Source organism: Melanotaenia boesemani, chromosome 14, assembly GCF_017639745.1.
Source record: "Melanotaenia boesemani isolate fMelBoe1 chromosome 14, fMelBoe1.pri, whole genome shotgun sequence".
Taxonomy (NCBI): Eukaryota; Metazoa; Chordata; class Actinopteri; order Atheriniformes; family Melanotaeniidae; genus Melanotaenia; species Melanotaenia boesemani.
Genome location: NC_055695.1, coordinates 31,321,398 through 31,344,579, shown reverse-complemented (window position 1 = coordinate 31,344,579; position 23,182 = coordinate 31,321,398). Strand labels below are relative to the sequence as shown.

The window sequence follows — 23,182 nt, the reverse complement described above, 5'->3', positions numbered from 1 at the left end:
TTTTTTTGTCTTTTAAACAACTTGTCCCAATTACAGCCAATCACATGCAATCCATGCCCTTGATTATCATCCTGGACAGAAGACATCAAAGCTGTCTTCAATGGGTGCTGACACGAGGCTGTGCAGTAATTAGTGGACTTTAGTGGAGAGTTTCATCACCAAATGTTTTCAAAATACCCAATGTCTTCATTTGCAAGGAGGAGGGAGGACGAGGAGGGATTTCACGTCGAGAGAGGAATAATGCCCCACAGAAATAATTAAAGCGTAATTACAGCTCATCAGCTGTGCAAGTGCTCACAAAGTGCTGTCGCTATTATGCCTCTTTCCTCGGGTCATCGGCGGAGTGGGAGGCCACATACCGTTCCAAAGAGTCCCAGGACTAAAATAAATGCTCACGTCTTATTACCAGAAATACCAGGAGGAAGCAGAATTAGCTGGTGACTGTTTGACATATTGTCAGAATAGCATACCATAGCCTTATCTGTCAGTTTAGGCTACTAAAGGTAGGTTACACTGATAGAATACAGTTTATGAAGAGGTATGTTGCTTTGATAGGGGTTACACTCAAAACATTGATAAAAGTAATTTCTTAATTAAAAGCTAAATGTTCAATCTTAGTATGGTAGAAGGCAATGCTAATAACTGGATGCTACAATACTCTTTAAACGACCTGCAAAAACAATAAACAGAAAACTGCAGTATAAATCCTGTTTCATATACTTCATCTGGGTTTTTAAGTTAATTTCCCTCCACTTTCAATCATGCAGCATATTCACTTGAGCAATAATGCAATTAATGCGCAATATAATACTAACTGCTAGTTTCTTCACAGTCGTCTGTATGCCAATGCAGTCCTGAGTAGGCAGAGGAAATGAACTGATGGGTTATTTGTGATTTTCAGTACTGCGCATGCGCATTAACCAAGGGTATGCCATTCCGATGGGTATGCCAAACCGTCAGAACACCCTGAACCATCCAAATAGTAATGCTGCATTTGTGCTTACAGCTTTATTATGCTCAATAAACACCAGCGCTTGTTACAAACATGCTGTCTGCCAAGGACAAATCAGGCAGCACTCCTCCAATCAGAGAGCTCATATGCACAGCAGGTCATTAAAGCAATAATTCCTTTCCTCAGCTGATGCGTCAAAGCGTATGTTCTATGCAAGACTGAGAATGAGGATTGAGGAGCCAGTCAACGTTGTAAATTGACTTCATGTTGGCTCAGGCCTGCTGGCTGTTCTGTGCTCTGTGATGACCACTTCTCACAGATGTGGCTGGCAGTCGGGGCTTGCAAGAGGGACGGTGCACGCTAAGTGTTTGTGACGAGTGCTAAGGCCACTGCATGATCCCAAGGGAGTAATGAAGACTGTAGGTCATGCATTTGCTCCATCCACCTGATGGCAGATTTATAACAACCCCAGTGTCAGGCTGGGTTAAAGTCATGCGTCCTCTCTCTGTGCTGTGCCCAGAGTTATCTGAAACATGTTTACTCCTCCCATCTTAGAGATGAGGAGTCAAATAGCATGATGGCTGCTGTAAAGACTGCAGGGTTAATGTTTGCCCTCTATCTGAGGAAGATTAGAAAGTGTTTGCATGAGTTTATGCTTGGCAGAATATACAAGAATTCCTTCTAGTGGTGAAAAAGATGCTCACAAACAGGTTTAAATCTGTACAGTGTGTCAGAACTGTTTATATGTTCACTCAAATGCATCAAAGTAACATTATTTATTGATATTGATCACAACTGTTTATATGAATGTTTTGCAGAGATTACTGTTTTATCAGCCATTTACTCTAACACTGCCATGTGATTGCCTAATGTAGAAAAATAATACTCTAACATACAGTATTAATAGGCAGCAGGATAGATTTTAATGTATACACTTGTTCAGCTGCATAGAGTGCTCTTTCTGATGTGAAACCCTCAGTTTCTTGAGGTTCATTAAAATATTACTTTAGATTTATTTCTTCGCCAATACACACACATATATATATATATATATATATATATATACACACACACACACACACACACACACACTTGTCCAAAAGTATTTACTCACCTGTCCAAATAATTGATAATTGAAATCAGGTGTTCCAATCACTTCCATGCTCCGGCATACCAAGAGATTTTAGACAATTCCATGCTCCCAACTTTATGGGAACAGTTTGGGAATGGCCCTCTCCTGTTCCAACATGACTGTGCACCAGTCCACAAAGCAAGGTTCATAAAGACCTGGATGCGCAAGTTTGGTGTAAAGACCTTGAATGACCTGCACAGAGTCCTGACCTCAACATGACAGAGATGAATTAGAGTGGAAGCTGAATAACATATGTAATAACAACTAATGTCCACAAGAGGGAAACATAACACAATGTATTTGTTTAATTTCACTCTACTGTCACACATCTTATGTCAAGATATTCTGTTATTTAATGTAAATTACAAAATATTCATGAGGTTTCAAGTTTGGAGTTAATATTGACGACTACTACTACTACTACTACTATACTAGTAGGAGCAGAACCTTGATTCTGTTTGATTGAGGCTGTCTGAAGCATATTTCTGACGTTCAAAAGCTGTTATAGGTCTGATTTTTATCTAATTTTACTCTGTCAACAACAGAAAAAAACCTTGTTTGTCAAATTCAGCTAATGTCCCAATAACCTGCAGCGAATCTTTGTCGTTGGAGAGGCCACATCAGAATTACAAACTAACAAGCTGCTCCTGTCCACAGAAAAAATATGCCAAAGATTCAAACCAAATCATCATTTGGATTTAAGAAAAACTAATTAGTCTATTTGGTTACAGATTAAACAGAAGAAACTCAAACCCAAACATTCCAACCAAATAATTTGATTTCTTAAAATGAATAGTTAATTGTTCATGCCTTCATTTTCTGTATCATCTTTATTTCAGTTGAAGGTCACAGAGTGCTGAAGCCTAAGCAGTTACTGGGAGGTCCTGAAAAGGTCACTGGTCCTACTCAGAGACATAAACAGCCCTGTACTCATACTCCTGGGGTCACCAGTTAACTGGACACTGCTCTGTGAGAGGAAGTGGAAACAGGGGACATGCATACACAGAATACAGCATAATAATACTTTTTATTTCATAGCACATTTTAACATCAGGCTTACAAAGTGCTGTGCGTTAAAAACAAAACATGAGAAAAGATGCACAATAAGTAAACAAAACAAGTAAAGGTGCTGCTACTTCACTGTGTCATTATGGTTGGTTAATGAGACTAAACCAATCGCAAATTATGGCATAATTAAAGACTGAAAAATACTGATGAACACAAAAAGTATCTACATGAGAACAGTAAAGGTTTAATAACAATATTTCCATTGCAAACAGTTTTGTTTAGTGGTTGCAGTAGAAAAGTTGAGAACAAAGGTTCAGTTTTTATAACTTTTGAACCAAGAATTTCAAACTTAGGGTCCTCCAAGTATTTCCACAACTTCCTGCAGGTTTTACTCAGCGGACTGGTGTTATTTCTGTTTATGAAAGATGTGTGAAATTACCCTTGATGCTCTCTAGTGACAACAGTTCTGGAGGACTCTTAAAACTGGTTTTGAGTTTTTTATTTTTTTAGTTTCAGGCATGAATAAAACAAAACAAAACAAAAAAAAAAAAAACAAAGAAAAAAAAAAGAAAGAAAGAAAAAACTGATGGCAAATAAAAGTAGGGCCTATGCTAAATATGAAGCTACAGTTAGCAGCGCAGTTAGCTAAGCTATGCATACAGACTGTAAGCAAGGGAAAACCATTAAAACCTTTTCTAAATATTTTAACTGATTAACTGTAAATGTTTCTTTTTAAAAAAAAAAAAATATGTTGGTATTAATTTTTTTCTTGTTGACAAGCAACTTTCCCATGAATACAAGCTATTGCTAAGCTAAGCGTCTTCTAACTGTAGCTTTATAAAGTCAGCACAAAAAGTATGGAATTTTGTGTTTAGTGGATTATTTATTTAAGATTCTACTTGCTGCTCAGGTCCCTGTTTGTTAAATAAATAAATTGTTAAACTGTCAATTGTCTTTGTTTCTTCAGACTTTAATAATCTAATCCGACACTAAAAAAAGTCAGTGGCAGAATAAGCTGTTTGGCACTGGCAGAAAAGATTTGGCAAATTTTTCATCACAGCAACCCACATACTCAACTTTGCTGCTCATCCCACTTTTTATACAAATCATTTAAAAACTGAAATAAAGATTTTTCCAACAATATAAGATTTATTGCCCAAAAGCGACAAAGGAATATTTAAACACAAATTTCCTTACTTTTTCTAAATGTATATGGCCTTCTGCATTAACCTGAAGACACATGATAAATAGCAATAAAAAACAACAACACAAAAACAAGCAGTTTCAAGGTTATAATTCCTTTTGATTCACTACAGATATTTGTGTGCACAAAAGACAAAGAAATAGGAGTGTTTCAAGCTCTACAACATGCTCACATGAACAAAATACAAAGTGAAAAGGAAAAAATCTGGACGTGACACAAGCTATAATATTGTCTGTGGTTAAACTAAGTTTCTCCATCATACCAAGATTGGATGTGTTGTGCAAATCTGCAAAAGATTGCAAAGTGTACTTGATCCTGATCTACAATTTCTACTTGTGGTGCTCTCAAAAAGACTTAAAATGTTCCTACCGTCCATCACTTAGACATTTACACCCATTTGCAAATGAAACACTGGCTTCCTGATTCATGTTTTCTTTGACTTCTATGGGTAGTGAGTCAAAGAGGTGATCCTCCACCACTAGACAACTCCTGCGAAGAAGGGTACACTGACCGAGCTGAGCGGGGAGACGATCCAGACAGTTTCCCTTCAGTTCCAGGTGTGTGAGCTGTGAGAGGTTGCCAATTTTCTCAGGAATGGAGGTGATGCAGTTGTGGCCGAGACATAATGTCCTTAGCTTGTTGCATTTGAACATTTGTTTGGGAACTATCTCTACTTTGTTGCCTGTAATAGCAAAATGTTGGAGATTCTGTAGGAAACCCACCTCCAGTGGTATTACCGCTATGGAGTTATGGCTAACATCAAGGTACCGCAACTTGAGAAGGGTGAACAATGGTGAGGGTAGAGATTCCAACTTGTTGTGTGAGAGAAAGAGGGACTCTAGGTTTTTGACATGACTGATTGACAGTGGAATGGTGATGATCTTATTGTACCAAAGTTTGAGGCATGTGAGTCTTTTAAGGTGCTGAAAGCTGATGACCTCTTCAATGGTACGGATGTTGTTGGACTTAAAGTCAAGTTCCTGAAGGTTGTTCAAACTGAAGATAGCATGGGGTATTCGCTCCAGCTCACAGTTATGAAGCTCTAGTTCTGCGAGATTCATCATTTTCTTCAAACTGTTCAGCACTAAGAGCTTTGTGCCGTCGTTGTGAATCACCAGTCTGATAAGATGCGGGGACAGGTCCGTTATATTTGTTGGGATCTTTGTGAGGTTGCTTTTGAGATGTAAAATCTTTAAGTGCCTGAGATCTCGCAGAGATTCTAGTCCAATCAGCTTGTTGTTTTCGGAGTTCAGATTGCCAATCAAGTACAGTTCACGTAAATTTTTCAGCAGGTATACCCAGCTAGGAATCTCTGCAACATCTGTGAATTTGACATGAAGGCACCGAAGGTGATCACAGAGAAAAATGAAAGCAGTCTGCTCAACTTTGGCAGGGCAGTGGTAGAAGTGCAGCTCCTGCAGGTTGATCATTTGTGAGATTTTAGCTGTTATTCTGGCCTCTGGAATCAATTCTAATTTCAGGATTTCCAAGTCAGTAAGATCGAACACGGCATCTGGCACTCCAGACAGCATGAAGAGATGAAGTTCCAACTTGTCTTGAGGATTTCGAGTTACATGCTGTCGCAACTTCTCAAAGGTCCATTCGTGATTCAGGCTGATCTCCCGAAGTTTGTTCTCACTCACTTCAGAGAGAAAAACACCAAAACGCTTTGAATACAGTTGGTCATACTGATCGACCATATGGAGGAGGAATGCAAAGTCGTTCTTGACATCGGGAATATCACTGAAGCTGCTCTCCTCTCTGACTTTTTCAAAGGAATACTCCTTGAGTGGTCGCCGAAAAAGCCAGAACAATGTGTATATGCAGATAATGCCATAAACACATATGAGAGCAATATAACAGACAAGGAGTTTCTTTAACATGAAAGCCATGTTATGTGTGCACTGGAATTTAGCATACCCAGTTAAATGTTTTATTTCAGGTTCACAGACATGGTCAAAGTCTATAGATGCCACAAATGTCATCGTGTAACACAAAATCAAAATAAATTTCACAGTTTTGATGACCGTCTGAATGGCATACAGCCTGTAGATCAAATCACTGTCCTCCACATGGGCACGAAATTTCCGAACTTTCTCAAATAAGGCCTTCGCTTGCTCGCCATCTTTCTTGTCCAGTATGGTCATGGACGGAATTTCACTCACAAGCTTTTCAGCTGAAAAGGCGACTCCAGTTTTGGTCAACACTGGAGCAGACTGGTTCGGACTGCCATCCTCACTGCTCATGGAGAGATGTTTCAGGAGGGAGGAGGCACCGGCCAGTCTTTGCTTGTTCTCCTCCGAGTCCTCACACGCAGTCTCAGACAGTGCTTTGGTAGTCCAGGGTGACTCAAAACATTTCCCTAGTATGGAAACAAAGTGTTCTATTTTTGAACTTGTCTTTGGGTATTTGAACCAGAAGTTGCTACTGACCATCAGTACAATAGTGTGAATAAGCGCAAGGTATGGGAAATACTTGGAATACCAAGGAAGAGCAACGTGGTAGCACATCTGGTTGACAAAAACGTACTGCTGAAAATCCAGCTTGGTCCTGACTCCTGTGGGCTGAGGCTGCCCATGAGCAGGTGGCTGTGTGAATTGAATTGTGGGGACAATGCTGTCTGGAGGCCTTTTTGCCATGAGAGGAGCAGCTTGCTCCCCAATCGCACTCTCTTTGTTCCATAAACCATCAACAGGCTCTGGCGGTTGGGTTCCCAAGAAGCCGCCAGCCATCTCTGGAGATTGTTCCAAGATGGGAAGACAAACCACTTGGTCCTTAGTTAACTGCATGGTTCCAGAAAATATGGCCAACATCAGCATGACAATACCGAGATAATCCATGAAGACATCCCACCATGGTTTCAAGATTCTATAAGTGGGCTGGATGTCATTCAGAGAGGCTACTTCTGTTAGGGTAAACATCCCTGTAAAAGAGAATATGAATTAGAATGATTGGTATGGATTTAATCACACAAGGGTTTTCTTTTAATTTTTTTTTTTTGTAATAGCATTAGACTACTGAACTGTTTTTTAAAGAATTGCCAATACCCATTATAGACCCAGAAAAGGGGTTACTTTACACATGTTGCTTTGGCTCTAGCAGCTGTGAGTTATCTTGTGAGTTATTCTTGCCCTTATGCTATGTTTCAACCTCCCCCTCACATGTGTATCACCAGGAACTTGCCCTTGGATTTGAGGTAAAGACATAACACTATAGAAAGTTTAGAATAGTTTAGTTTACAGAACCAAGGTCATGAAAAGAATCATGGAAAAAACATCCTGCTGCCTGTTATTCAAGCATCTGGATCATTATGGCCCACTGAGAATGTAGGACACTGAATTTACAGAATAGCTGACATGATTTATGACTGTCATCAGGTGCATTTGTAGATGACTGTAACAGGCTACATCCTGCTGTCACTCATTTCATGTCTGGTCTAAATTCATTATTTACACCATAACGGAATTTGGTGGTTGGTCCAGTGTAGAGAATTGGGAAAAAAAAGAGGTTCTGTTCTTCATAATCCAGTTAAATAATCTTTTCATAAATTGTGATTGCAACTATACATACATTATTTAAGTTGCTCTAACATAAAGAGAAGTGGTAGTGTACTTTGTGGTGGTGTTGTATTGGATCCTTAAATGTCTTCAATTATTTAAAATAGCAAATACAAATACTAAATATTGCTCACGAAGCAATCCAATTCTAATACAACATAAAGAAAAATACAACCATATGAGGGGGAAAAAGAGAAAATCATTAGTTTTGTAAAAAGTGAAGCAGGATTTAGTTTAGAAATAGGTAAATTTGTTGTATTTCATTTTAAGGAAAATTTAATTTTGACTCACTATTTCACCATTATGACTTAGTAACAAAATCCGATTTTTAGACACTGATTTAAAACTTGTAACCTCATTATCTGGGACACTAAAAGACCAGTTTTATCTTTATGGAGCTATCTGCCCTGCTGCTCAAAGAAGAGAAGATGTTTAGTTCTTCAAAGATCTAACAAGGGACACCCTCAGAGGTTGGTTCAGTGGGAATGGCTGAACTTTATCTTGAGCCAGGACAGGCCAACTACCACAAACAAATGCTGATTTCATAACAAAGAAGATGAACAACCAAAAATACAAATAGCAGTGAAACACATGTGAAGAGCTGGGGGATTGGACACCCCCACTCTGTTTTCAGAATATCAGCTGCTGCTTTCTGCCCCAGTAGAGAACAAATAGATTTAGACTCTCATTGGTTCCTACCACTATTGGGCTGTGTGGTTTAAATCTGTGTCTGAAAACAACGCTTCCGTTTTGCCTTCTATGTATGTGTTGTGTGCTGCTAGACTGCAAAGCTGATTACCCTGTGGGGAAAATAAAGTTTATCTTGAGCTTGAAGCTCAAACAACAGCTGCACTGGACAGTCTAAATTACATGACACTTTGGCCCAATCCCATTTCTATTTTTTACCCCTTCGCCTACCCCTTGATCATTCCTACCCCTCGTCTCTTAAAACAGAGTGGAAAGGGGGTAGGAATGAAAACATTACCGTCGGAAATAAGATACCCCTACTTCACCGTTACATGTCATCAGAAGCTGTCACAATTTTGTTATGTCAGATGAAACAACCAAATGGCAACAAACAGACTACAGTTCATTGTTTCCATTGACTGGGCTGTTTTGCATTTGTCTTCAACAAGACTAAAAAAAAGGAAACATAATATAATGTTATAATACACACTCGAAGGGCTATGCTAATGAACGTTAGGGACATTAGCAATCTTTGCTGATGTATCTGGTGTATGCTGAGATATTTTTTATACTCCTTTGTTTGAAGTGTGGCACTGGGCTGTCTTCGACTGGAGGGTTGTAGGGCCCCCAACCATAGCCCTTCCCCATTATTTGAGAAAGTTGAGGAAAGACAAGACACCCCATGTTTAATTTAGTAACCTTATAAACTATAGCTGTGTCCCAATTCAGGGTCTGCACACTTCGAAGTGCGCAGACTACGTAGGCTACAGAGTGTCCTCCGTAGTCTACACACCTCGAAGTCTGCTTAACGTTCGTGAAATGGGACAGCCTACCTAGTCCACAAGAATTTCCCATAGCAACAACACAGGACGTTTAATCACTTAAACCTCAGAAATTACTCGTAGGAAACGTCAGTAGACGCTGAACACGGAGCGGCAACACCGACAGTTAAATAAAAAAAAAAAAAACGGTTTGAGGCTCTGTTGTTTTCCAGCCGGTACACACTTAATTAACCCCTTAAAAGTATCTGAATATCAAATATTACTGAATTTTAATGTCACCATTTAACAAACATGCTTTAAATGTACTTGGTTTTGTAACGTTTATACTAAAGTGTAGTTAAAAAAACGAACTTTTTTTTAAAATAAAACTTTATTTAAACTTAATAAGACTCTTGTGAGGTTGCTGATTCGCCACCGTCCTGTGCGCAACGAATTGTGGGAGAAAAGAGGCCGGATGCATCACAAGCATCCTTCGTTTGAGGCCAAACGAAGTGCGGATTCGAAGGGTGGATTCGGAGGGTCCTTCAAATTCTGTGAATTGGGACAGTACTTCGCGCACCGCGATGACGTATGTGGCCGACGAATCCGCACTTCGAAGTGTGCAGACCCTGAATTGGGACACACCTTATTTATACCACTGCTGTGATCTCAAAATTAGCTACATGCTAACCTGCTCTACTGTCGCCATATTTATCATTTCGTTTACACCCAACAAATTCAGCAACTCTATCCAGTCTGAGTTCTCTAATGCGCCCCCTAGTGGAATCCTCCGGTAACAAGCGTAGTGCACAAACAAGTAAACAAATGACTGTCTCACTTCAGTGCATGTGTTCAAAGCCGGATTATATGTGACGTGACCATTTCAGTCATTTTGAACAACATCAGATATGTATCTAATGTAGGACCACATATGAAAGTAGCCTGAATCTGATTTGAAAAAAAAAACATCTGATTTGTGCTGTTCTGTCATAAAAATCCGATATAGCTCACACATGGGTAAAAGGTCAGATTGGGGCCTTATTGCCTGCATATTGAGAAGGAAAGCCTGCATATTACAAAGGAGATCCTTCTCCCAAGGCACAGCAAAGCTTAAGTACCAACAACTGCAACACTTATAAGAAAAGCTCCCCACCCAGCATAAGTCCGCTGATAAGACGTTGAAAAGATGTTGAAAAGACTGCGTTGACCAATGTCTAATCAACACTGTGATTTGGTTGAAAAGTTAAAGGTGAAAAGAAGTTTTTTTCATGATGTAGAAAAGATGTTTTTATATTAAAAAAAAGTCTCTCCATACCCGCATATTCCAGTGCAGGGTTGCAGAGCCTGTCCTGAAGCAGTCACCCTTTTATCCCGGAGACAAGGGAATTTCATTACCCCCAACAAACCCTGAGAGATCCCACACATTACTACAAAATATGTGTACATAGCCGAGGCTCAACCAGCTACTCTCTAAGTGCTACACCACCATGCAGCACACCTGATCATGAAAGGTGGGCACATATCGGCTGTATTTTTAGAGGGAAAATATCAACAGACACACAAGTTCCTCTGTCCAGAAATTAATCTTCTAATCATTTTCAAATCTGGAGTCTTATTGTCCTCCAAAGAGTTTCCACATCCTGCTGGAGCCATTGTAAATGTGGGTTTCAGATCTAATACAATGCTAATACGACATCTGTTTCTCTAAATTCTGAAATGAAAATAGAAAAAAACTTAATGTGATGCATTAATTAAATTCAAAGGAGGAGTTACAACATGTGGCACACATTTAATATTTGTCTGGCCTGTGGCCAGATGTTTTCATTTTATTATTATTTTTATACTTACTTTCAGCTCAGGGACAGTTATTAGTGATGGAAGTTCATGTTTGTACAGAATGAGTATGGGCGGGTGGGGGCAGTGTACATGAGCTTTGTTTGAATGTGTGTGAATTGTGTGTGATTGTGCGTGACTGTGCCTTTATATTTTTTGTCCTATTCTATGATGTGAGAAGGCTTTGAAATTTTGTTTTTAATATGCATCATTTGTTTTTATTATGTACAACACGTTCTGTTGCTGTGTGCATGAAAAGTGCTCTATAAATACAATTTGATTGATATGATTTGAGATATATATGTATATGTAAAGGATAATGCCAGGCTTCGCGTCGGACGGTTCACGCCTCTGCTTCGTCCATTATTTATGATAATGGCCACCTCGTCAAGCAGTATCGAGCTTATACCATGGTCACTTACGAAAGAAAAAAAATTATTAAATAAATTATTAATGCGTTAATGTTGTTTTTTACTGGTAAATTTTTCACAAGAAGCGGCTAAGTGGACTATTTTGTTGTGACACATTGCCAAGGTAACTGGCACAGAACCTGTAGCTTTTCAGCCGCAGTTAGGTGACACAAAGTATGATTTCAAAGGGCGGGTGCAGCTCTTACAGCTTGTGTGTGTCCAGAGGATGATGCGACATTTTGTTTCAAACAGTCAAAGTCCACAGATAGTTTCCTACATGCTGAATACGCCTGCAGGCTGCGCTGATCTGGTGCATCTGCAGCCCGACATCTGAGTTTCTGTTGCCACGATACCAACTACCGTTTATTCAGCGCAATAATTTACAGCAATAAGGCTATTTGGCAGAAACTTCTTTTATAGGTGTCGATTATCACTTTTTAATGGACACCCTCCAGCCAATCAGGATCAAGTATTCATCCAGACCGTGGTATATATACATATATACATATACATATATACACATATATATATATATATATATATATATATATATATATACATATATACACACATATATATATATATATATAGAATAGAACAGAATAGAATGCAGAGTTGTACAGTTTGATGGCTCGGGGGACAAAGGAGTCTCTGAGCCGGTTGGTCCTACTCTTGGGGAGGAGCAGCCCGTTACTGGTCTGGCTTCTCTGTGCACTGATGACAGTGTGCAGAGGGTGACTGGCATCATTCACAATAGCCAGTAGTTTTTTTAGTGTTCTCCTCTCTGCCACTGTCACCAGGGAGTCCAGCTTCATGCCAACCACAGAGCCCGCCCCCCTGATGAGTTTTTCCAGCCTGTTAGCACACCTTTTTGTCATGTTACCCCCCCAGCAGACAACAGCATAAAAAAGCGTACTAGCCACCACAGACTGATAGAACATCCACAGGAGTTTCCTGCAGATGTTAAAAGATCTCAGTCTTCGCAGGAAGTACAGACGGCTTTGGCCCTTCTTGTACAGGTGATTTGTACAGCATGTCCAGTCCAGCTTGTTATCCAGCCACAACCCGAGGTACCTGTAGTTGTCTACAATCTCCACCTTGTCGTTCCTGATGGTCACTGGACGTGGTTGTGGGCTGGACTTCCTGAAGTCAATAACCAGCTCCTTAGTCTTTGAGGTGTTAAGCTGGAGATGGTTCATCTGACTCCAGGTGAAAAAGTCACTGACCAGATTCCTGTACTCGTCCTCTCCATCATCCCTGATACACCCCACGATGGCTGACACAGCTCTGAGCTGTAACAGAAGTCTGAGGTGTATATATATATATATATATATATATATATATATATATATATGTGTACATATAAACAGATATACATGATTTTAGCCTCATAATCTGAAACTCATCTTTTACATGCAAATTTATAAAAAAAGTTTTAATTTTATGGCTATAAGACATTATCTGATGTGCTCCTATAATAAAAGTCCTCAGCAGAACTTTGTCTGCATGCAGGCAGACTGAGTTGCAGCTGTTGCCAGGCAACATCCAACAGGTATTCTTATATCTAACGGAATCTTCTGAGGGGTGGAGACCAGTTTGGTGTTGTCTAGCAACAGTTATAGAATGTAATTAGCTGAAGGGCGGAGCCTAAGTTTGCTTTAATGATTGTGACATCATTGTTCCTATAATACCTTCTGCTTTTGTTTTCAAGCCAGTACACTTTGAGAACGCATCTCAGTACACATCTGGTTACACATCCCGATTCCATTCTTTGGAGAAAGGAGAAACAGATCAATTGTTTTGACAATGGCAAAAGGCAGAAAACGTCAAGTCCACAGTGGACAACCTGAGACGGTCAGTAGACCTACATTTTGGAAGTCGAACGGGGACGTTCAACGTCTCCAGGAGTCTTCCAGCTCACAAAACGTTGGAGAAATTCCATCAAATCTCCAAAACGTAAGTGAGAGCAACTCTGGCAGGTCGTTCGGTGTTGAAAATTTTCCCCAACGAGAGGAAATGATACCTGAACACAAACGAAACCAGAGTAAGGACAACACTGAGGCTAAAACGTGCAAAGTTTCTAAGAAACGTAAGGACGTCCGGAAAATTACATTTGGACTGATTCTGGGAAACAGTTCTGGGACTGTTTTACCTGCAGAGCCTCCCGTCAGAGAAGCTGAACAAGATTTAGCTGCGACGGTAACTGAAAGTGTTGCTCCAACACCTGTTGCAGACCAGGTTCCACAACATGGAGAAACTTCTTCTGAGCAAGCAGCTGGATCCAAAAGGTTCTACGGGGTCCCTGCAGAACTGTATTTTGAGAAACCAGTTGCAACAGGAGATGAACAAAAAAAGAAACGGCGCAAGAAGAAGAAGTATTCATCTACGGAGCCTAACTGGCAAGTGTTGTATCAAACGATACATGAAACCTATGATGACTATATTGAGGGATTTCCTGCTCAAACAAAGTTGTCTGAAGGTCCATCAACTTACCAGGAGAAAGGTGAGTCTAACTCTGGTGTTTTGTTGAACAGTGAGGAATTCCCTGCACTGCAGACAAAGACATCTGAACATCACGAGAGTAAGAGAGACGACACCACGGCTGATGGTTGCAAGCTATCTGAAAACCTGGAGAATCTCAAGAAATCAGAAATAAACCAGCCCCATCATCAGGCTGAGAAACAAACAACTGAAGATCCCAAAGAAGAGATTCAGAGAGATGAAACAGATGTTTGCAAGAAATCTGAAAACCTGGAGAATCTCCAGAAAATAACATTTGGAGGCCCGGGATCAGAAATCCCCTCTGAACTCCTGACAAACACAGACCAGCCCAGCAAGGCTGAGAAACATCTTAAGTTCAAAGGAGAACTTGAAGGAGATCAAGAGAAAGTTAAAAAAGGTAAAGTCAAGAGACGTAAACCTTTGGCACCTATCTTTGAGGTGCCCTCTCCTCAGGCTCCAAAATTTGCTGAAACTTCAGTGAAATCTGGAAGCCTGAACGCCCCAATAACATTCGGAGGCCCAGAATCCGAAATCCCAGCTGAACTCATTGCAGAACCTTTGGTTCTAATGAAACCAACACAAGTTCAGCTTGAGGAAATCTCCAGTCATCCACCATCGGAGACTGAAGTCACTGATGCTCTGCCTGAAAACCTCAATCAGTCCTGTCATCAGGCAGAGAGTCAAACATCTCAACATCCAACAGACAGGAGACAGAACGACAACACAAAGGCTGAGCTGGAAAGTCTAGAGACAGTTTCATCTGCACAGCCTCCAGTCAGAGAACCTGAAAAAGACCTCTGTGTAATGGAAACCAACAGTGTTGTCAGTATGTCTGTTGCAGACCAGGTTCCCCAACCTGGAGCAACCCTTTCTGAGCAAGCACCTGGATCCAACAAGCTTGCTTCAATCCCTGCAGAACAGTCTGTTCAGACTTCCACCAAACCAGCGTCGGAGAATGAAACACCTGTTCCACAGGAAATAAAGGCTGTCATCGAGGAGCCAAGGGCAGCAGAACAAAGTAAAAGAAAACGACGCAAGAAATGTAAGAAAAATATCATTTTGGCACCTGTCAGGGAACAACCGTTGGAATCCACGGACAAAAACCATGAAGATAATCTTGAGGAAGTCCCTCAGTTACTAAAGTTGGTTCAAGATCCATCAAATGTCCAGGACAAAGACAAGTCTTACTCTGGTGCATTGGACATTCAGGCAGAGAGTCAAACATCTCAACATCCAACAGACAGGAGACAGAACGACAACACAAAGGCTGAGCTGGAAAGTCTAGAGATGGTTTCATCTGCACAGCCTCCAGTCAGAGAACCTGAAAAAGACCTCTCTGTAATGGAAACCAACAGTGTTGTCAGTATGTCTGTTGCAGACCAGGTTCCCCAGTCTGGAGCAATCCTTTCTGAGCAAGCACCTGGATCCAACAAGCTTGCTTCAATCCCTGCAGAACAGTCTGTTCAGACTTCCACCAAACCAGCGTCGGAGAATGAAACACCTGTTCCACAGGAAATAAAGGCTGTCATCGAGGAGCCAAGGGCAGCAGAACAAAGTAAAAGAAAACGACGCAAGAAATGTAAGAAAAATATCATTTTGGCACCTGTCAGGGAACAACCGTTGGAATCCACGGACAAAAACCATGAAGATAATCTTGAGGAAGTCCCTCAGTTACTAAAGTTGGTTCAAGATCCATCAAATGTCCAGGACAAAGACGAGTCTTACTCTGGTGCATTGGACATTCAGGCAGAGAGTCAAACATCTCAACATCCAACAGACAGGAGACAGAACGACAACACAAAGGCTGAGCTGGAAAGTCTAGAGACGGTTTCATCTGCACAGCCTCCAGTCAGAGAACCTGAAAAAGACCTCTCTGTAATGGAAACCAACAGTGTTGTCAGTATGTCTGTTGCAGACCAGGTTCCCCAGTCTGGAGCAATCCTTTCTGAGCAAGCACCTGGATCCAACACACTTGTTTCAATCCCTGCAGAACAGTCTGTTCAGACTTCCACCAAACCAGCGTCGGAGAATGAAACACCTGTTCCACAGGAAATAAAGGTTGTCATCGAGGAGCCAAGGGCAGCAGAACAAAGTCAAACAAAACGACGCAAGAAAAGCAAGAAAAATAGACCTCCGATTGTCTGGGATCTACAATCGGAATCCATGAACAAAAACTATCAGGATAATCCTGAGGAAGTCCCTCAGCTGCCAAAGATGGTTAAAGATCCATCAAATGTCCAGGACAAAGATGAGTCTTACTCTAGTGCATTGGACATTCAGGCAGAGAGTCAAACATCTGAACAACACATAGACAAGAACCAGGAAGACCTCAAGATTCCTGAAAACCTGGAGAATCCCCAAATAACATCTGGAGGCCCAGGAACAGAAATCCCTGTTGGCGTCCCTTCAGAATCTGTGGTTCTAATACCACCAACAGAACCAGAGCCTGAATCGATCCCTTCATTGCCAGCACCTCCAGCCGCAGATCCACATCCAATCCTAAAACTTCTGCTGGCCAACAAACCAACAAACGACCAGTCTGTCAACGTGAACCACGTTAATGAACAGAGCATCCCTCACGGCTCCGGTCTGCTGATGGTCCCAGAACTCCAGTTTCACCAAACCTTGGCTGTAAAGGATGAAAAGATCTCAGAACTACAGAAACAGCACGAGGACTTGCTGAAGCAGCTAAAGGAACTGCAAAATCAGGTCCACAAAAGTAACATCATGCAGTCATCAGCGTCTATGCAGGTGAAGAAAATGGAGTCAGAACTCCAAGAGGAGACACAGAAAAGAGAACTGGCTGAGACTTCGTTATCTGAGCTGCGACGTGAAACGAACAAAGCCAAAGCCGAACTGAGCCAGATTCACATTCAGCTCCAGGATCAACAACGGGAGACCACTGATGAAAGAACGGCTCTCAAGACTGAGGTGGAGAGGCTGAAACTGCAAATGAAATCTCAGAAATCTGTGTCTGAGAAGGAGAAAGCCATCCTGTACGCTGAAATGAGGAAAAAGCATCAGCAGCATGCAGATGTTTCCAGCAGAGTGGTCCAGCTAGAAGCAGCTCTCACAGCTGAGAAGACCAGAGCATCAAGAGCTGAGATCTGCTTGGCCCAGGAGGTGGAGGAGAGCTCCAGAATAAATTCTGCTCTGGTGAAAAGCCAGGAAGAACTTGATGAGCAGAAACAGCAATGGGAGCAGCACAAGAACTTTCTCCTGGTTGAGCAGGAAGAAACTAAAACCTCCACAGAAAGATCCATGCTGGAGTTGGAGAGAGAGTTGGAAGACCAGGAGAAGCAGCAGCAAGATGAAAGGTCAGAGCTTCTAGAAACAATATCCTCGCTGAAGAAGTTTCAGGAAAAGAAAGAACGAGAGAGAAAAAGCTTCAGAGAGAGCTTACTGAGCAAAGTTCAGAAACTAGAAGCTCTGATGTTAACAGATGAATAAGCCCAAAAGACATCTGTGAGCCAGAATTCTCTCCACGCTGGACGCTGAGGTATTTCTGGCATGAAGACCTACCTCTTTTATTTTTTATTTAATTTTTAATCTGCTTATTTTCTCCCTCTATCCCTGTCCTTTCACCCCCACAGAGCACAATTTGACTGAAAAGATGTCAAAAAGACATCTAAATTAATTTTAAGATCTCAGTCATTGTTTATACTTTCAGAAAATAAATACCTAATTGTACCTTCAGGGGTCAAATGGATTGTCCCTGGTGTGGTACCCTCAAAGGTGCTGCTGTTCCCTCAACAGTGCAGTTTTTACCTTATTAAGACCAGACGGCCCCCAGAGGAACAGTATTGGTCTGTATGAGGTATAAATTGTGATGTTAAGGGCACAGCTGTACCTTTAAGGGTTCTACCCCAGTGACAAGCCTTTGTACCCTTAATGGTACAATTAGGTATTCATTCCCTGAAAGTGTAGCTGTATAGTTCAACAGAAATTTTACAGCCACACAATGACAGAGAAGATTGTAGCTGAGAAACAGCCAGTCATCAAAAAAAATCTATTTTCAACCAAACATCAGTGTCTCGAGCTTAGTGGGTCTTTCTCTTTTTCCCTTTAACCACAACTCTTTTTTCACTTTCCTCCTTTCCTATCCCCTCAAAAAAAACAAAAAAAAAAAAAAAAAAAAACATAAAATAAAATAAAAAACAACCCAAAATATAACTATGGTTTACGTTGAATCCTTTTTTACTAATTTTGTGTGAGTCTAAAAATGTAAAACATGGCATGAAAACAGCAGAAAAGCTTTTGTTTTGAAAAATGGAGGTTAGAGATTTAACAAAGATTCGTCATTACAGTATTAAAATTATTATTATCTGATTGCTTATTAAACTGCTTAAACAAAAAAAAAAAAAAAAAAAAAAACATAGAATAAAAAACAACCCAAAATATAACTATGGTTTATGTTGAATTCTTTTTTACTTCTTTTGTGTGAGTCTAAAAATGTAAAACATGGCATGAAAACAGCAGAAAAGCTTTTGTTTTGAAAAATGGAGGTTAGAGATTTAACAAAGATTCATCATTACAGTATTAAAATTATTATTATCTGACTGCTTAAAAAAAAGAAAACATACAAAACACAAAAAACACAAAAACAGATGGTACATCATAAATGTAAGAGGACGACATGGGTCAGTGGGTAGAGAGGTTGTCCTGTAACCCAAGGGTTGCCGGTTCGATCCCGGCCCATCAAGCTCATGTGAGGTGTCCCTGAGCAAGACACCAAACCCCTAATTTCTCCTTATGGGTCGTGGTTGAGCGCCTTACATGGCAGCTTCCGCCATCAGTAAAACACACACACATACAAACACAAATAAAAACAGAGAAAAATAACAAAACACCAAACAAAAACATCATCTGAGGCCTGTTCCAGAACGCAGGTTCAACAAACTCTAATCAAAAACTCTGAGCTTTATGTCAGATCAGCTGATTTGAGTTACTTCGGTAGAAACTTTACCCACAATCACAATAAAAAATCACCATAATTCGCGCTCCAATCCCTGGGGTCTGTTCCACAAAGCAGCTGGTGTAGAAACTCTGAGTGTGTCAACCTCAAATTTAAGGAAACTCTGGGTTTTACCCCTGAGTCTGTTACCATGGTAACTGACTCTGTGAAGTAAACCTGCTCAAAATTCTCTAGTCATGCACATCCAGCGTAAACACTGTGGAAGTTCAGGGACATCACAGCAGGTTTTGTACTGCAACACTATTTTCATTTATTTCATTTTTATGTGAATGGGACCTTTCTTTATAACGTTGGCAACACAGAACAATCTGGAAAGACAAAGGTGTGTGAAGTCATGAGGAAAGTCATCACACGTTTCAAATCACAACTCCATAAAATAATCTAGTGTAGAGGACGACTATTAGTTCCTCTGTCGGCCTCTCTAGATCCCAGCAGTACTGGTCAGGTAATGGTAACGGTATTGGTGGACAATGAAGAGAGACCAGTGTGTCATATGTCTCAGAAAATGAGCATCTGGCAGTATGAAGCCATTTGGGGTCTCATCCTGACGCAAAGACAAGCCCACTGATTGCCTGTGAAATAAATTGCTCCACTCTCATAATTTTTTTTTTTTTTTTTTAAACTGAAGCTGCATCCTTCTTGTCAGATGCTCAACTCACCACACATGAAGTGGTGAGCAGAGTTTTCTGGTTTTCCCTTAGTCTCACTTAATAAATTAATTTGATAATAATTTCATAAGTTTATAAGGACAAACACAGTATTCACTCGGCCCAAACATCATTACATTTGTTGTTGTAAACTTACAGGCCACCAGTTTACACCACTAATACAACCACACAGTCACACAAATTAATTTAATGAGAGCCGAGAAATAAATTAGACTAAAATCTTTGTAAATCAAGATAAACTTTTCGGTTCATTTAAGCAAAATTCCGGTGCTTACCTGTCGAGGAGAAACTTTGCCAGCTCAGACTTCTCCACCTTGCAAAAGATTCTTCAATATTGATCCTCATTTTATTCCGTTTTAGGTCATTTGCTTTTTTAGCAGGATGCCGAGGCTTTTTAGGTTTTTCTGAAACTATTTCTGGTCGCTTCTTTTACTAGCTTCCATACCTGCAGGCTGCTGCTCTTTTACCGACATAAATCCCAAACGCTGCTTTGTTGTTGTTTGGCAACCGTGGGGAGTCGCATATGATTGGTTAAGGAACCAGGAAGTTGGAAAGAGCAACACAATGCACCCAAGTTATTCCGGCACGGAGATAGACGTTTATAGGGAAGCTTCCTTTTATCCCTCACAGCAAATGAGAACATTTTAAATTATTTTTAAGGAAAAAATCCCAATTATTCCGCCTTGAACTAAATTTTATTTGATCTTAATTTATTTTACATCATTTTATTTCACATTATTTTATTTTCATTTTACTTAACTGTACTACTTCTTATTTATTTATTCATTCACTTATTTATTCATTCATTCTTAGTTGTTCTTATTGTTTCTTAAGGTTGTTTAATTTCAACTGTAACTCCAGTGTTTTCCTCGTGGGGATCCTCCACACCAGGGCTTTTGCCTGCTCGGTCTGGGGGCTGCTGCCGAGGTGATTGCACCTTTTGGCTGCGGTGTAGGCCCCGGTCTGTCCTGATGGGGGTGGTTGCCGCTGTTGAACATGGGTGGACTGGCTCCTGGTGTGGATGGATCCCCATGACACTGATACTGTTTCCTCACAGCAGCATCGGGCTGGATGCTTATCTTTTAGTATTTTATAATAACAATTAGTCTGAGACAGAAATATGAGAATCATGTTTGTATAGAATGGTGAGGGAAGGCTGCTTGGTGTGTGTGTGTGTGTGTGTGTGTGTGTGTGTATGTGCGGCTGTGTGAAATATTTTGGTGAGTGTTTCTGTTATTATGTATTTCCACTTTGTTTTGTTTTTAATGTGCATAAATGTTTTAATCATGTAAAGCACTTTGTGTTGCCTGTGGCGTGAAAGGTGCTTTATAAATAAAGTTTGATTTGATTTGGTAACAGTTTGGGAAGCTGTCAGACACGACTCTTAAAATTAGGCAAGAAATGTCTTGTTTGCTGTTCTGCTGCTCTGAAGAATGGGCTGGACACACGGGAGGCGACGTCGCTCCTCCATCATTTCCTATGGAACTTGCACAGTGAGGCGAAAATTGCTGCCCTCCAGCCAAGCAACAGGCAACATTCGTGCATGTGAAATGTTGCGCTCGTTCAGGTAGACGTGCACGCGGGGGCTTGCGACGCGACACAAGAAATTAGAAAAATGGTCCATTTTTGTCGCTGTCGCATGGCATGACAGCCAATCAGCGAGGGGCTTCATTGACTGACCAATGAGAACAGGATATACAGTGCAGTCTGCAAACACCTTCAACATAGAAGCACAGATCATTTTAGCTGATCTGTACATACGGCTTCTCATCTGTGTCACTGATAACCACTGCCTGTTTGATGGTCTTAAATCTAAAAAACAGCTCACAGAGAAGAGGCTGAGGTTAGAAATGAGCAGTATCAAAGAACTCCTACAGGCTAACAAAATCAAAGAGATGTGCTGGTCAGATGCAAAGTCACAACTTGCTGACTGCTTGATACCCATACGCCCTAGATGAGGGCGTATGGGTGCAGTGAAGCTATTTTCAACATATATGCATGTGTACATGTGTGTTATAAAGCTTCTGTTTACATAAAAGTATCATTTTAATTTTTAATGTTGTTTAAAAAAAGGGTTTTATTTTTTGTTAAGAAAGAGGGAGACTGTTGACTTCCTGTTTCTGGGTTTTTAGTGCAGGAATAAGTGTAACCAGTGTTTGTAGAAGAAGTGTGAGTGTTGGCAGAAAATAAACAAACGTCATGTTTGTCGGAATTTTTCAATCATAATTTCACCTCCAAAGTGGCAACTTTGTATGTCATCATTTGAGGGCTAAGCCCCCCTGTCTTTACATCTTAGCAACGTCCCTGATGACACCCCATAAATAATCACAAATCCATCCTGGCCACCCTGGTCAAATTTTTCTGGCTTTGCCACTGATGCCATCTTCATATTTTAATATGGCATGAGTATGCGTTGTCGTTTAGTCCTTACAAAATGAATGTGTTAATTTCACAGCACAATCTCTTTGCATTAACACGTTAATTCAGAGGAAAATACTTTGTAACATGGCAGGATTCTAGCTCAGAGAGGGCAGACATGTGAAACTGTTAATTGATGTGGAGAAGCAGAAATGAACCTGGACCTATTGAAACTTAAACCTGAACCTCATATAATCTCCCCAAATGAAATCACCTTTTGTCATAATCTGACCAAACGCACAGCAGCGGGAGTGTGAAGCCACGAGATTTTAATGGCATATAATAACTGTGTAAAGAAATACATGTTTAACATGCGTTGGTAGCAAGAAGGGTCACTTTTTAACAAAGCGGCTCCAGAGCAGGATGAGACCGGCTCCAGCAACAAGACGCATCCATGTACGCAGAACAAGAGGTGGAGCTTATGTTCGGTAGCACCAAAACCTGGGTTCCAATCAGAAAACATACAGCTTGTCCTCATTAACCAAAACATCTGCAGGTTTTTATTTAACAACCTGCTACGCAAATTTCCATCACCAATTAGCTTTGCAAACAACACTGAGCCACGGCATCGTCGTCATATTTCTACACCTTGGACCCCCACCGTGGTATAACGGTAAAACACGCACCTTCAGCGGGTTTGATGCAGTTAGGGCGAAGCCAGCTGTTCCGAACAAGCTCTCTTCTTACATGCCATGTTTCGCTGATGTCATGAAGTCGTTATTCGCAACACTTCAACCGCAGGCCTTTCTGTTGTGCTGTAAGCAGCTTAGCTGACTACCCCCTCCTCGTTTCAGATGGTCGGGTCCTCTGCCTCTGACACGGCAGCGCAGCCGGCTGCTGGAGGTGCACCCGGCCCGGAAGGATTCACAGGCAAATGATCATCAGATACACTGATCCGCCAGAGACGACCTGCACTGCTGCAACAGGCAGGAGAAATAGTTTTTTCCCCCAGTTATTTCACCAAAGGAGCTTAAACCACCACCAGCTCCATTAACCGTCAATGAAACGCAACGCCGACGTTAGGAACCGTCGTCAAGGTGCAAACCCTGAATTTAGTGTGAAATCACAGTGGCTG

At 40.8% G+C, this 23,182-nt stretch overlaps 1 protein-coding gene across 1 annotated transcript; it reads right to left on the bottom strand.

Annotated features, from left to right (window-relative positions):
- Positions 1-3,829: 3,829 nt before the first annotated feature.
- Positions 3,830-23,153, bottom strand: lrrc8db (leucine rich repeat containing 8 VRAC subunit Db). Its single transcript, XM_042005597.1, has 2 exons — positions 22,734-23,153; positions 3,830-7,219 (listed from the first exon to the last, which is right to left on the bottom strand). Exon 2 carries the CDS (start codon positions 7,215-7,217, stop codon positions 4,662-4,664), a length of 2,556 nt encoding a protein of 851 aa, XP_041861531.1. The 5' UTR covers positions 7,218-7,219; positions 22,734-23,153; the 3' UTR covers positions 3,830-4,661.
- Between the last annotated feature and the right edge of the window lie 29 nt (positions 23,154-23,182).